Source organism: Sapajus apella, unplaced genomic scaffold (genome assembly GCF_009761245.1).
Source record: "Sapajus apella isolate SASKATOON/1434 unplaced genomic scaffold, GSC_monkey_1.0 scaffold20, whole genome shotgun sequence".
Lineage (NCBI taxonomy): Eukaryota > Metazoa > Chordata > Mammalia > Primates > Cebidae > Sapajus > Sapajus apella.
The window spans coordinates 28,820,507-28,833,957 of record NW_022436960.1 but is presented as its reverse complement, the minus strand read 5'-3'; the positions used below and the strand labels follow the sequence as shown (position 1 = coordinate 28,833,957).

Sequence of the window (13,451 nt, the reverse complement as noted above, 5' to 3'; positions counted from 1 at the left end):
CGGAGGTAGAGAAGACGCCCCTGACTTGGACACTCCATACTCTGCACACGGGGAAGACGCCCCCTAACCCGGAACTCCGATTGGCCAAGGGCGCAACCGAGGCCCCGCCCTCTCACCGAGAAAGGTAAATAAGACCCTCTAAGAATTTTGCAGTCGCTCCACCTCAACAGCTGCGTGAGGGGCGTGGCTACATTGGGGGCGTGGCTAGGCAAAGATTGCCCTATGAGGCGAGGGAATGAGACTAGGCTGCGAGTTGGGGATAGGGTTTCTCTTTGGGGGAGTGGCTTATGGATCCTCGTTTTCCCGCCGACGGTTGGCCACGTCACGTGACATGGGTTGGAAGATGGCGTCTCCCACAGACGGTAAGAGCCGGCTTCTAGATCTTTGCCTGCAGCCTCATTTGCTCTACCGGCAACGTCTACTCTGTCTCTGCCCCTCGAACATACATTTCTTTCTTGGGCTCTTCTCCTTTCCCTTTTACTTTTTTTCTTGAGATCCATCGCCGTCTTCAGCTCACTGGTTCTTCACAGCAGTTCCGGAGGTACCCAGTTTCCCTGCTCTGTACCAGGCGTGTGGAGGAGGGCACTAGGGAGGGACTCACTTTGGGTAAAAGGACAGGGGGTTGCCCTGGTCCTTCCTTATCTCTATTTGGGTGAGGCTGAGGGCCTCGGAGGAGATGATACTGGAGGAAAGGACGTGCCTTACAGTAGTCTCCTCCTTGGAGTATCACACTGAAGGATCAGTTTTCTTCTGATTGAGCGCACGGATGGAACGATTCTCACAAACTCTAGCAGTGGCTGCTGGCTGACCTCATCTCGATACTGAACCGCAAGAGAAACATGATCTCTTTCCTGTCTCTTCAGTTTGGGACCACTGCCGTGGCAGCAAGATAAGCGGGGGACGTTCTCGGCCCCTCACCGCGAGAGTCGCGAGGAGAATGAGTATTGAGCTTTTAAGTGTTGTCTTGCACAGGTCGCAACCTCTTTTGCATCTGCTTTTTGTGTTGTTTCTTCAGGCTGAGTGAATGAACAATTTCTGTTTGTGTATTGTAAAATGCAAGTCATTTCAAGTAACAATTAGGTTGTCTTGGTATATTCCTATGCTTTTGCGCTCGGTTCTGCTTTAGAGAGTTAGGGTCTTGCAGTCATTTTTAAACTCATTTTTGTTTCTGCCGTTCCCATCCCAACTATATATATCGATTCCATTGATATATAGGTTTCCCTCCCTTAGACAAACACATTTCGTATTTGGAAGGAATCTTGAAAGTTCGTTACAGGAATGAGGAAATTGAAGCCAAGGTGAGCTGTATTAAGTACCTGCTACATGAAATGCATAATGCTAGGTGCTTTGAGAGACCAAAAGATGACTCAAACATATAAACATTTTTTTTTTTTTTCCAGTTTCAGATCTCTTTTTAGATGTCACCTCCCAAAGGGTCTCTTAGAACACAGCATCCGGAGTCACTCTTCCCCACCATTATTCATTATCTCAGTATCTTCCTTGTCAGCATAGTAATTCTGTAATTTTGCCCCTTTCACGCTAGATTATAAATTTCAAGTTTGTCTTGCTTATAGTTGGATCCCAGGGTTTAGCACAGTGCCTGGCAAACAGTAGGTCTTTAATTAGCATTTATTGAAAGACTGATTAGATATATGCAGAAATAATTATTACTTGATCTTAGTTTTAAGTTCAGCCGAGTCTTAAAGTTTTTGAGCACAGGTACATACTGTATTAGAAATTATGGCTGGGTGTGGTGGCTCATGCCTGTAATCCCAGGACTTTGGGAGGCTGAGGTGGGCAGATTGCCTGAGCTCAGGAGTTCAAGACCACCTAGACAACATGATGAAACCCAGTCTCTACAAAAAAATACAAAAATTAGCTGGGCATGGTGCCACACACCTGTAATCTCAGCTTGGGGGGCTGAGGCAGGAGAATCTCTTGAGCCCTGGGGTGGAGGCTGCAGTGAACCATGTTCATGCCACTGCACTCCAGTCTGGGTGACAAAGTGAGACCCCCATCTCAAAAAAAAAAAAAAAAGGAAAAAAAAGAAATTATGGATGTTTGGAGTCAAAAGAGAGTCTCCCGCCTGGGTGCTCTCTTGCTAAAATGTCCTTCTCTTGCCAGAAAGAAGGGCATTTAAAAAGCAAGGCAAGGGATTAGGGAGTTACTGTTAACGGGTACCAAATTTCAGTTTAGGTAGGTGAAAAACATTCTGGAAATGAATGTGCTGATGATTGCACAATTAATGTACTTAATACCACTGAACTGTATGCTTAAAAGTTGTTAAAATGGTCAAATTTATGTATATTTCACCACAATTTAAAATAACAAAGCCAAGTGATAGAAGTAGAGGTAATGGTTATTAAATTTTTTAGTTTATTTTTAAATTGTTTTTACAGATTTTGGGGATTTTAAAGATGTGTTCCTTGAGTTGGATTTTTTTCCCTGTCTTCTCAATTTAATTTCCTTTCTTTGGCCAGGAAGAGTATTAAAAACATTATATTTTTTTTCTTTGGTCTTCTAGCCATCTCTATGGTCACTTTATTTGCAGTCTTTATTTTCTAAGTTTTCATTCTTATCTCTTACAGTGTTTCACTCTTCTCCACCTAATCTTTTCATTTTAATCTGACAAAATCAAGTCTAGCACTTTGAACTTAAATTCATCTTCTAAATAAGTATCTCATTCTAAAATATTCCATGGCCTAGCTCTCTCACTTCTATTTTTAGTGTTCCACCTGCCACTGTCTTTAAAATTTAATTCAAACAATATTGATTTTAAAATGTTTGTTTTTCATTTGCTCTTTTGTCTTTTTCATGCTAAATTTGCTGGAACTTCTTTGAAAAGGAGAAAACTGAAATTCAAATACAGCCATCTAATTACTTAATTTGTGAGAGTAAGACTCACTGCAGAGTTCTATCCCAGAATGTGGTATCATAAGGCCACCCATGTAGTTTATTAGATCCTACCTTCAATGATTTTTTTTTTTTTAATTTTCTTTTAGAGACAGGGTCTCTCTTGCTCTATTGCCGATGCTGAAATGCAGTGGTATGATTGTAGCTCCCAGCATCCTCAAAGGTTCAAGTGATCATCCCATCTCAGCCTCCTAAGTAGCTGATACTACAGGCTCACACCACCATGCCCAGCTAATTTATTGTTATTATTATTTATTTTGTTTTGAGATGGAGTCTCATACTGTCACCCAGGCTGGAGTGCCATGGCACCATCTTGGGTCACTGCAACCTCCGCCTCCTGGGTTCAAGTGATTCTCATGCCTCAGCCTCTCCAATAGCTGGGATTATAGGCACATGCCACCACACCTGGCTCATTTTTGTATTTTTAGTAAAGATGGGGTTTCACCATGTTGCCCAGGCTGGCCTTAAACTCCTGACCTCAGGTGATCCACCCACCTTGGCCTCCCAAAGTGCTGCGATTACAGGCATGAGCCACTGTGCCCCACCTTATTATTTTTTGTAGAGATGGAGTCTCACTCCGTTGCCCAGGCTGGTCTCAAACTCCTGGGCTCAAGCAATCTTCCTGCCTCAGCTTCCCAAAGCACTGGGATTACAGATATAAGCCATTGCACCTGGCCCAATAACTATTTTTGTTATGGTTGAGCTTTCTATCAGTAACATTCCTCAGAAATTGATAACAAAGAGAAGCTAATTTTTAGATGCTTTAGTTAAGGCAATATATTAGTTGAGTTCTTTACAATTAAAATGCCATTGAAATTCCTTTGGGATATTTGGCAAAACAAATTCGCTTTAGAGAAAAGTACATGTTGAAAAATTTTGTACATACGTATATTTTCTGGAGAGTGAGTTTATAGTTTTTTTTTCCAGACTTCCAAAGATGTGGCTTACCCAGAAAATGTTAAGAACCGCTGTTTATAGCATTAAATGAACTAGTTTTGCAACTGGTTAGCATACTGAGCATACAGTAAAAACTCAACAAATGTTAATATTGAGTACTACTGTGTGCAAGGGAAGAGTGGAAGGGAAATATGTCAAATAATTAGGCAGAGGCTGAATCATGTAAGATTTTATGGAGCATGGTAGATATACACTGACAGATTTAGCTGGAGGAACTTTAAGCTGGAGAGTGACATGAACTGATTGACATTTTAAAAAATCAATTCTGGCCACTTTATGGAGAATAGATTTAGGGGTGTGAAGGGGAAAGGATAAGAATGGGAACAGAGAGATCTGTCGAGAGGCTGTTGAAGTAGTCCAGGAAAGAAGTGATGGTTCCCTGGATTATTTGATTTCAGGGTGTATTTTGAAGGTAGAAACAACTGGATTTACTGGTGGATTGGTTATGGAAGGGTGAAGGAAAAGAAAGTATGAAGGATGATATCTGGGTTTTTTATTTGAGAATTGGGGTTTATGGTGGTGCTATTTCTTGAGAGGGGAGAAGATTGGATTGGGGGAATATGGTTTTGAAGATAATTAGGTTTAAGTGGGGTTTTTTGTTTGTTTGCGGTTTTTTGTTTTTTTGTTTTTTGTTTTTTTTTGACAGAGTCTCGCTCTGTCATCCAGACAAGTGTACAGTGGCACGATCTTGGCTCACTGCAACATCTGCCTCTCAGGTTCAAGTGATTCTTCTGCCTCAGCCTCCCAAGTAGCTGGGATTACAGATGTCCGCCACCATACTTGCCTAATTTTTGTATTTTTAGCAGAGACGGGTTTTCACCATGTTGTCCAGGCTGGTCTCCAACTCCTGACCTCAGGTGGTCTACCCCCCTCGGCCTCCCAAAGTGCTAGGATTACAGGCATGAGCCACTGCACCGGGCCGTTTTTTGTTTTGTTTTTGAGACAAAGTATGGCTCTATCACCCAGGCTGGAGTGCAGCTACATGACCTTAGCTCACTGCAGCCCCCGCATCTGGACTGAAGCCATCCTCCTCCCTCAGCCTCCCAAGTAGCTGAGACTACAGGCTAATTTTTAAATTTTTTGTAGAGATCGGTTTTCACCATGTTGGCCAGGCTGGTCTCAAACTCGTGAGCTCAAGCAATCCACCCAGCTTGGCCTCCCAAAGCGCCCAGATTACAGGCATGTACCACTGTGTCTGGCCTTAAGTGTTTTTTTGTTGTTTTTTTTTTTCTTTTTTTCGGAGACGGAATCTCGCTCTGTTGCCCAAGGTGGAGTGCAGTGGCTCAATCTTGGCTCACTGCAACTTCTGCTCCTGGGTTCAAGTGATTGTCCTGCCTCAGCCTCCCTGGTAGTGGGGATTACAGGTGCCTGCCACCATGCCTGGCTAATATTTTGTATTTTTTAGTAGAGACGGTTTCACCATGTTGCGCAGGCTGGTCTTGAACTTCTGACCTCATGATCCACCTGCCTCAGCCTCCCAAAGTGCTGGGATTACAAGCGTGATCCACACACCCGGCCAGTTTTTTATATTTGTAAATAGAGAAGGAGTAACCATTTGGACATAAACCTTTGTAGTTCTTTAGAAAGATTGGGACTAGAAATATAAATATGGAACCACAGACATGCAGATGAAGGTAAAATCCTCATGTTGAAATAGGAGAGTTCCCTGACCCTAGGACATGTGGCAGGGGTGTGGCTTGCCTGTGTGCACTCAAACCTCTTGTGGGAGTGGGAACATGCAGACGGGCAGGTGTAGGAGTCAGGGCAAATGCTTTTAGGCTTCAGCCCCACAGTAGCATCTAGGAGTAGGTGCCTGTGACTCCCAAAGCCCAAGTGGGCATTTTTTTTTTTTGAGATGGAGTCTCACTCTGTTGCCCAGGCTGGAGTGCAGTGATGTGGTCTCGGCTTACTGCAAGCTCTGCCTCCCAAGTTCAAGTGATTCTCCTACCTGTCTCCCCAGTAGCTAGGACTACAGGCATGTGCCGCCATGCCTGACTAATTTTTGTAGTTTTGGTAGAGACAGGGTTTCATCATGTTGGCCAGGCTGGTCTTGAACTCCTGACCTCAAGTGATCCGCCTGCCTTGGCCTCCCAAAGTGCTGGGATTACAGGCATGAGCCACCACGCCTGGCCAGTGCACTCTTAGCTTTGCTGTCTGCAGATGCTTAAGTGTTAAGCGGCTCAGTGCTGTCTTGGTACGCAGGTCCTTGTCTGTGTCCAGGAACAATCAGGTCGCACACAGACTTGAAGGATGGTGAATGCGGGGGTGTTATTGAGTGGTGGAGGTGGCTCTCAGTGGGATGGATGAGGAGCTGGAAAGGGGATGGAGTGGGAAGATGATCTTCCCTTGGAGTTTGGCCATTCAGCCTCCAATCCTCTCTTACCGTCCCCAGTCAAACTCCTCTGGGCATTCACATGCTCCTCTTCTTTCTGATGTGCTGTTCTGCAGTTCTTCTGCCCTTCTGTTCTTCTCCTTGTAGAGCCTGAGGTTTGGGGTTTATATGGGTATAGAATTGTGGGGCATGGTGGGCCGAAAGGCAACTTTTGAGCATGAAAACAGGAATGCCTATTCCCATTTTGGGCCACAGGTTTCTAGCTTGAGGGTGAGGCCTTTGCTGGGGAACCACCATCTTCTGCCCGGTATTTCCCTGTCTCCCTTTTGTATCAGTTTATGGGACTAAGTGAGTTAGAGAGTAGGATGGGGCCTTAGAGGAAAAAGAAAAGGAAAAAGGAAAGTCAATGAAGTAGGAGAGAAACCAGCATAGTTTTATAGAGCTGGAAGTAGTGTTTCAAGGAAAATGGTATGTGTTTGCTTCAAAGAGGTCATGTAAGACAAAACAGGCTGGGTATGGTGGCTCATGGCTGTAATGCCAGCACTTTGGGAGGCCTAGGTGGGTGGATCACCTGAGGTCAGGAGTTCGAGACAGCCTGGCCAACATGGCAAAATCCTGGCTTTACTAAAAATATGAAAATTAGCCTGGCATGGTGGCACACGCCTGTAATCCCAGCTACTCAGGAGGCTGAGGCAGGAGAGAATTGCTTGATCCTGGGAGGCGGAGGTTGCAGTAAGCCGAGATTGCACCATTACACTCTAGACTGGGAGAGAAGAGCAAAACTCCATTTAAAAAAAAAAAGAGAGAGAGAAAAAAAAGACAGAACAGAGAAGTGACCACTGTTTTGGCAACATAGGTCGTAGATGCCTTGACAACAGCAGTTTATATGTATGTAGGGACAGAAGCCTGATTGTTGTACATTAAGGAGAGAGAGTGATGTGAGGAAGTAGAGACAGCAGAAAAGACATTGCAAGAACTTTTGCAGTGAAGAGGGTATGGAAGAGGTCATGGATCAAGAGAGAGGGATTTTGGTTTTCTTTTCCTTTCTTTATTTTTTTTTTGAGACCAAGTCTTGCCCTTTAGCCAGGCTGGAGTGCAGTGGCATGATCTCGTCTCACTGCAACCTCTGACTCCCTGGTTCAAGCCTCCCCAGTAGCTGGGATTATAGGCACGTACCACCATGCCCAGCTAATTTTTGTATTTTTAGTAGAGATGGGATTTCACCATGTTGGCCAGGATGGTCTCAATCTCCTGACCTCGTGATTCACCCGCCTTGGCCTCCCAAAGTGCTGGGATTACAGGCGTGAGCCACCATGCCCGACCATTTTTTTTTTTTTTTTTTTTTTTTTTTTGAAGCAGTGTTTCACTTTGTCATCCAGGCTGGAGTACAGTGGGACATGGGACAAACACGGCTCACTTTAACTTCAGCCTGCCAGGCTCAAGTGATTCTCCGACCTCAGCCTCCTGAGTAGCTGGGACTACAGAAGCATGCCACCACGCCCAGCAGGGTTTCACTGTGTTGCCCAGGCTGGTCTTTTTTTTTTTCTTTCTTCCCAGATGTAGTCTTGCTCTGTCACCCAGGCTGGAGTGCAGTGGCGCAGTCTCGGCTCACTGCAACCTCTGTCGCCTGGGGTTCAAGTGATTCTCCTGCGTCAGCCTCCTGAGTAGCTGGGATGGACTAAAGGCTCCTGCCACCACACCCAGCTGATTTTCCAGGCTGGCCTTGAACTCCTGAGCTCAAGCCTCAGCCTCCCAAAGTGCTCGGATTATAGGCATGAGCCACCCCACCTGCCCTGAGGTTTTTGTTTTGTTTTGTTTTGTTTTGTTTGGGACGGAGTTTCGCTCTTGTTACCCAGGCTGGAGTGCAATGGCGCGATCTTGGCTCACCACAATCTCCGCCTCCTGGGTTCAGGCAATTCTCCTGCCTCAGCCTCCTGAGTAGCTGGGATTACAGGCACGCGCCACCATGCCCAGCTAATTTTTTGTATTTTTAGTAGAGACGGGGTTTCACCGTGTTGACCAGGATGGTCTCGATCTCTTGACCTCGTGATCCACCCGCCTCGGCCTCCCAAAGTGCTGGGATTACAGGCTTGAGCCACCGCGCCCGGCTGTTTTGTTTTTTTGAGATGGAGTCTCACTCTGTCTCCCAGGCTGGAGTGCAGTGGCATGATCTCAGCTCACTGCAACCTCCATCTCCAGGGTTTAAGTGATTCTTCTGCCTCAGCCTTCCGAGTAGCTGAGACCACAGACACGTGCCACCACACCCAGCTAATTTTCGTATTTTTAGTAGAGACTGAGTTTCACTATATTGGCTAAGCTGGTCACAAACTCCTGACTTCGTGATCTGCCCACCTCGGCCTCCCAAAGTGCTGGGATTACAGGCATGAGCCCCCGCACCTGGCCCTGTTTTTTTTTTTTTAAGCACAGAAATTGTGCAACAGGCTTGCTACTGAGCATAAGCCTAGAGAAGGTAGAAACTGATGGTGCATGAGAAAGATGATATTCAGATGATGTCCTTGACAAAGCAAGAACAGATGGCATCTAGAGTGCTAACAGAAGAGTCTGTTTTATGGAAGCAGGAACACTTAATTCTTTGTAACTGGAGGAAAGCACAGGAGTATGAGTGAAGATGCAGGTGGGTTCATTGATACTCATTTTTCTTTTTCTTTTTTTTTTTTTTTTTTTTTTTTGAGATGGAGTTTCGCTTTTGTTACCCAGGCTGGAGTGCAATGGCGCGATCTCAGCTCACCGCAACCTCCGCCTCCTGGGTTCAGGCAATTCTCCTGCCTCAGCCTCCTGAGTAGCTGGGATTACAGGCACGTGCCACCATGCCCAGCTAATTTTTTGTATTTTTAGTAGAGATGGGGTTTCACCATGTTGACCAGGATGGTCTCGATCTCTTGACCTCGTGATCCACCCGCCTCGGCCTCCCAAAGTGCTGGGATTACAGACTTGAGCCACCGTGCCCGGCCATTGATACTCATTTTTCTTAACACCCCTGATAAAATTCCTTCCCATTCATAGTTTGAAAGAGTGAAGTTTGGTAAGGGAGAGTGATTTATTTGTATTCTATCACGGACCAGTGGCATCCATAGTTATAGAACTCATATCTCTAGACTTCCAGGTGAGTGTTCCAGTTTATGTTCTTTGAGATTGAAGTGTCATATAAATTAATGTGTTTTCTGTCTTCTTGGTTCATCTGGATGTTTTGTTCTAGGGACAGATTTGGAAGCATCTTTGCTAAGTTTTGAAAAACTTGACCGTGCCTCACCAGATCTTTGGCCAGAACAATGTAAGTTTTTGCTTTCTTTAAATCAGAGTCAATGCAGGAGAAACAGTTCTCCTTGGGAGATTTTTAAAGAGTTATCATTTATTCTGTAAATTTTTATTTATTTTGATTCTAGTCAAATTTAGTAGTGGGGTGTTGTATACCAACCTTAGTGACATTAATGTTAAGTTCTGATAACTGGCTGAGCCTGGTGGCTCATGTCTGTAATCCCAGCACTTTGGGAGGCTGAGTTGGGAGGATCACCTGAGATCAGGAGTTTGAGACCAGCATGGCCAACATGGCAAAACCCTACCTCTACTAAAAAAAAATGCAAATATTGGCTGGGTGTGGTGGCACATGCCTGTAATCCCAGCTACTTGGGAGGCTGAGGTATGAGAATCTTTTGAACCCAGGAGGCGGAGGCTGCCATGAGCAGAGACTGTGCCACTGTACTTCAGGCTGGGTGACAGAGTGAGACTCTGTCTCAAAAAACAAACAAACAAACAAAAAAAACCTAAGTTCTGATAACTCACTACCATTGGATCAGCCTGACGCATTATCATTTAACTTAAATGATTAAAGGTTTATTTTATTTAGAAGAGAAGAGACTGAAGTCCAGTGTTAAGAATAGCTGTTTGGTGGTTTAATATTTTTGGAACACAGTGTGACTCAGAGAATAAGAAGCCTTTAAACAATTAATAATTATTTTGTTTTGAGCCATCATCTTGCTCTGTTGCCCAGGGCTAGAGTGCGGTGGTGTACTCAGCTCACTGCAGCCTCTGCCTCATGGGTTCAAGCGAATCTCCTGTCTCAGCCTCCTAAGTGTCTGGGACTATAGGCACGTGCCACCAGATCCAGCTAATTTTTGGTATTTTTAGTAGAGATGGGGTTTCACCATGTTGGCCAGGCTAGTCTTGATCTCTTGACCTCATGATCCACCCACCTCAGCCTCCCAAAGTGCTGGGATTACAGGCATGAGCCAACTGCTCGGCCTACTTCATACTTTTAAATGTATTCCATTGTATAGATATACTATAGTTTATGTATTCATACATTATTTGGAAACTTAAATCATGTCTAGTTTTTTTTTTTTTTTTTTTTTTAATTAGAGCCAGGATTTCACTGTGTCACTCAGGCTTTATGCAGTAGTTTGATCACAGCTGACTATAGCATCAACTTCCTGGGCTCAAGTGATCCTCTCACTTCAGCCTCCTCAGTAACTAGGACTACAGGCATGCACCACCACAACCAGCTATTTAAAATTTTTTATTTTGTAGAGACAGAGTCTCACTATGTTGGCCAGACTAGTCTCCTCCAGACTCCTGGGCTCAGGTTGTCTTTCTACCTTGGCCTCCCAGAGTGCTGGGATTACAGGTGTGAGCCACTGTGCCTGGGCTATTATCTAGTTTTTGATTTTACAGTTTATCAGTGAATACTCCTGTACACATATCTTTGTATACATGGAAGAGGATACCTGTATGAAGGCCCTTTTCCTCACATACTAGCCAGTGTTAGATATTACTAATCTATTACTTTTATTTTGCATTTCCTTTTTGGTGAGATTGAACATTATCTTTTTTTTATTTTTGAGACACAGTCTTGCTCTGTCACCCAGACTGGAGTGCAGTGGCTCAATCTCAGCTCACTGCAGCCTCTGCCTCTTGGGTTCAAGCAATTCTCTTGCCTTAGCCTCCCGAGTAGCTGGGACTACAGGCGAACACCGCTATGCCTGGCTAATTTTTTGTATTTTAATAGAGATGGGGTTTCACTGTGTTGCGCTTGCTGGTCTCAAACTGAGCTCAGGGAGTCCGCCCAACTCGGCCTCCTAAAGTGCTGGGATTATAGGCATGAGCCACTGCACCTGGCCCACGGTATTTTATTTAAAAATTTTTTATTTTAATTATTTATTTTTTTAGAAACAGTCTCATTCTATCACCCATGCTAAAGTGCAATGGCATGATGATAGCTTACTACAGCCTCTAACTCCTGAGTTCAAGCCATCCTCCTGCCTTAGCCTCCTGAGTAGCTAGGACTATAGGTATATATTACCATGCCCAACTAATTTTTTTTTTTTTTTTTTTGCACCAGCACACTGCTTTGTTGCCCAGGTTGGAGTGCAGAGGTGTGATCATGGCTCACTGCAGCCTTAACTTCTTGGGCTGAAGCCTCCCGAGTAGCTAGGACTGCAGGTGCACATCACTATGCCTGGCTAAGTTTTGTATCTTTTGTAGAGACAGTGTTTCACTGTATTGCCCAGGCTGGTCTCCAACTCCTGAGCTCAAGTGATTGACCCGCTTCAGCCTCCCAAAGTGCTGGGATTACAGACATGAGCCACCGCACCTGGCCTAGTTTTTTTATTTTTTGTAGAGACTGGGGTCTTGCCTTCTTGCCCAGACTGATCTTCAGGTGATCCTTCTGCCTTGGCTTCCCAAAATGCCCAGCCCTGATGTTTATTTTTCTGCCTTTTAATGTGACTCTTTGGGTGAAAAATTTAAATAAATAAAATTGGATTGACAGAACAGCACCTCTAAAGAGGTAGTTTATACTTTCTGGTAAGAGATACAGTATCTTAGCACCCTCTCAACCAGCTAACTCCCGGTTCTTCAAAGTTCAGTTGAGGTATTATTTTCTCTGAAAAGCTTTTTATGCCCCTGGGTCTGACTTAGCTTTCCATTTTTTGTCTTTCCATAGCCCTGGCATCTTTCTTTGAGTGCTGAAATAGTATTATAGTTATTGGTTTATTCTCTCTCTTCTTAACTGTAAGAAAACAGACACAGCTGTTTTCTTATTATTTGAATCCTCTATGCCTGAGCAGTCACACTTATTGAATAAATAATGTGTTGTTTTTCTTTTTAGTACCAGGTGTTGCTGAATTTGCGGCTTCCTTCAAAAGTGTAAGTAATATCCCTTATTTACTGAGGCCTATCCAAAGTTTCGCTCCTGGGTAAAAGCGTAGCTTTCTCTTCTTTATTTTATTTTTCTATATATGACAGAGTCTCACTCATCACCTAGCTTGGAGTGCAGTGGTTCGATCTCGGCTCACTGTAACTTCCACTTAACCAGGTTCAAGCAATTATCCTGTCTCAGCCTCCTAAGTAGCTGGGATTACAGGCACCCACCACTATGCCCAGCTAATTTTTGCATTTTTAGTAGAGACAGAGTTCACCATGTTTGCCAGGCTGGTCTTGAACACCTGACCTCAAGTGATCTGCCCACCTTGGCCTCCCAAAGTGCTGGATTACAGGTATGAGCCACCGTACCCAGCCTTTTAAAATTTTTTGTGGAGATGAGTTCTCACTATGTTTCCCAGGCTTGTCTTGAACTTCTGGGTTTAAGCCATCCTCCTGCTTCAGGTGTTAGGCTAACCTAACCTCTCATGGTGTTAGGATTACAGCGGTGAGCCAACATAACTGGCTTTTTTTAAATGTGAAAAATGGGGAGAATAATAACTACTTTATAGAGTTGATTGGAGGTAAATGACATGATGCATGTAAAGTGTTTTGCTTGTCACATAATTAGTACATTTTAATTAAAAAAAAAGAGAAGGACACAAAGCTAAAATAATGTTTCTCAACCCTACCTTTTGTGTATGACAGAATCATTGAAATGCAGCTATGGAGCTCTCGAAAAATGCATTGTAATAAATGAGCACCAAGGGAAAAAAATTAATTAATTAAAAAAAAGAAAAACACATGTGAGGAGTCCCTTGCTCTACTTTTTCCACTGGACCCTTCCCTACCCCTCATATTCTAAATCATTGTCTGGGGTGTGGCCAATGCATTTATATATTATATATTATATGTAATATATATTATATATAATATATATAAATGCATTTGTGTATAAATAATACATACATATATATGTATTATTTATACATATATATATATTTATACATATATATATATATATTTATATATATATAAAAATGCATTCCAGCCTGGGTACGGGGCAACACTCTGCCTCAGAAAAAAAAAAAAA

General features: G+C 43.7%; 1 protein-coding gene across 5 annotated transcripts in view; it reads left to right on the top strand.

Annotated features, from left to right (window-relative positions):
- The first annotated feature begins 117 nt into the window (after positions 1 to 117).
- The window catches only part of LIN52 (lin-52 DREAM MuvB core complex component), a 126,226-nt gene continuing 112,892 nt past the window's right edge, over positions 118 to 13,451 (top strand). Inside the window, exons 1-3 of one of the 5 annotated variants that reach the window (XM_032287894.1) lie at positions 118 to 362; positions 9,420 to 9,494; positions 12,327 to 12,364. In XM_032287894.1, the coding sequence (XP_032143785.1) occupies positions 236 to 362; positions 9,420 to 9,494; positions 12,327 to 12,364 (240 nt within the window). In that variant the 5' untranslated portion in view covers positions 118 to 235. The remainder of the gene's footprint in view (positions 363 to 9,419; positions 9,495 to 12,326; positions 12,365 to 13,451) is intronic. The other 4 variants (XM_032287890.1, XM_032287892.1, XM_032287893.1 and 1 more) reach the window with 4 other exon arrangements.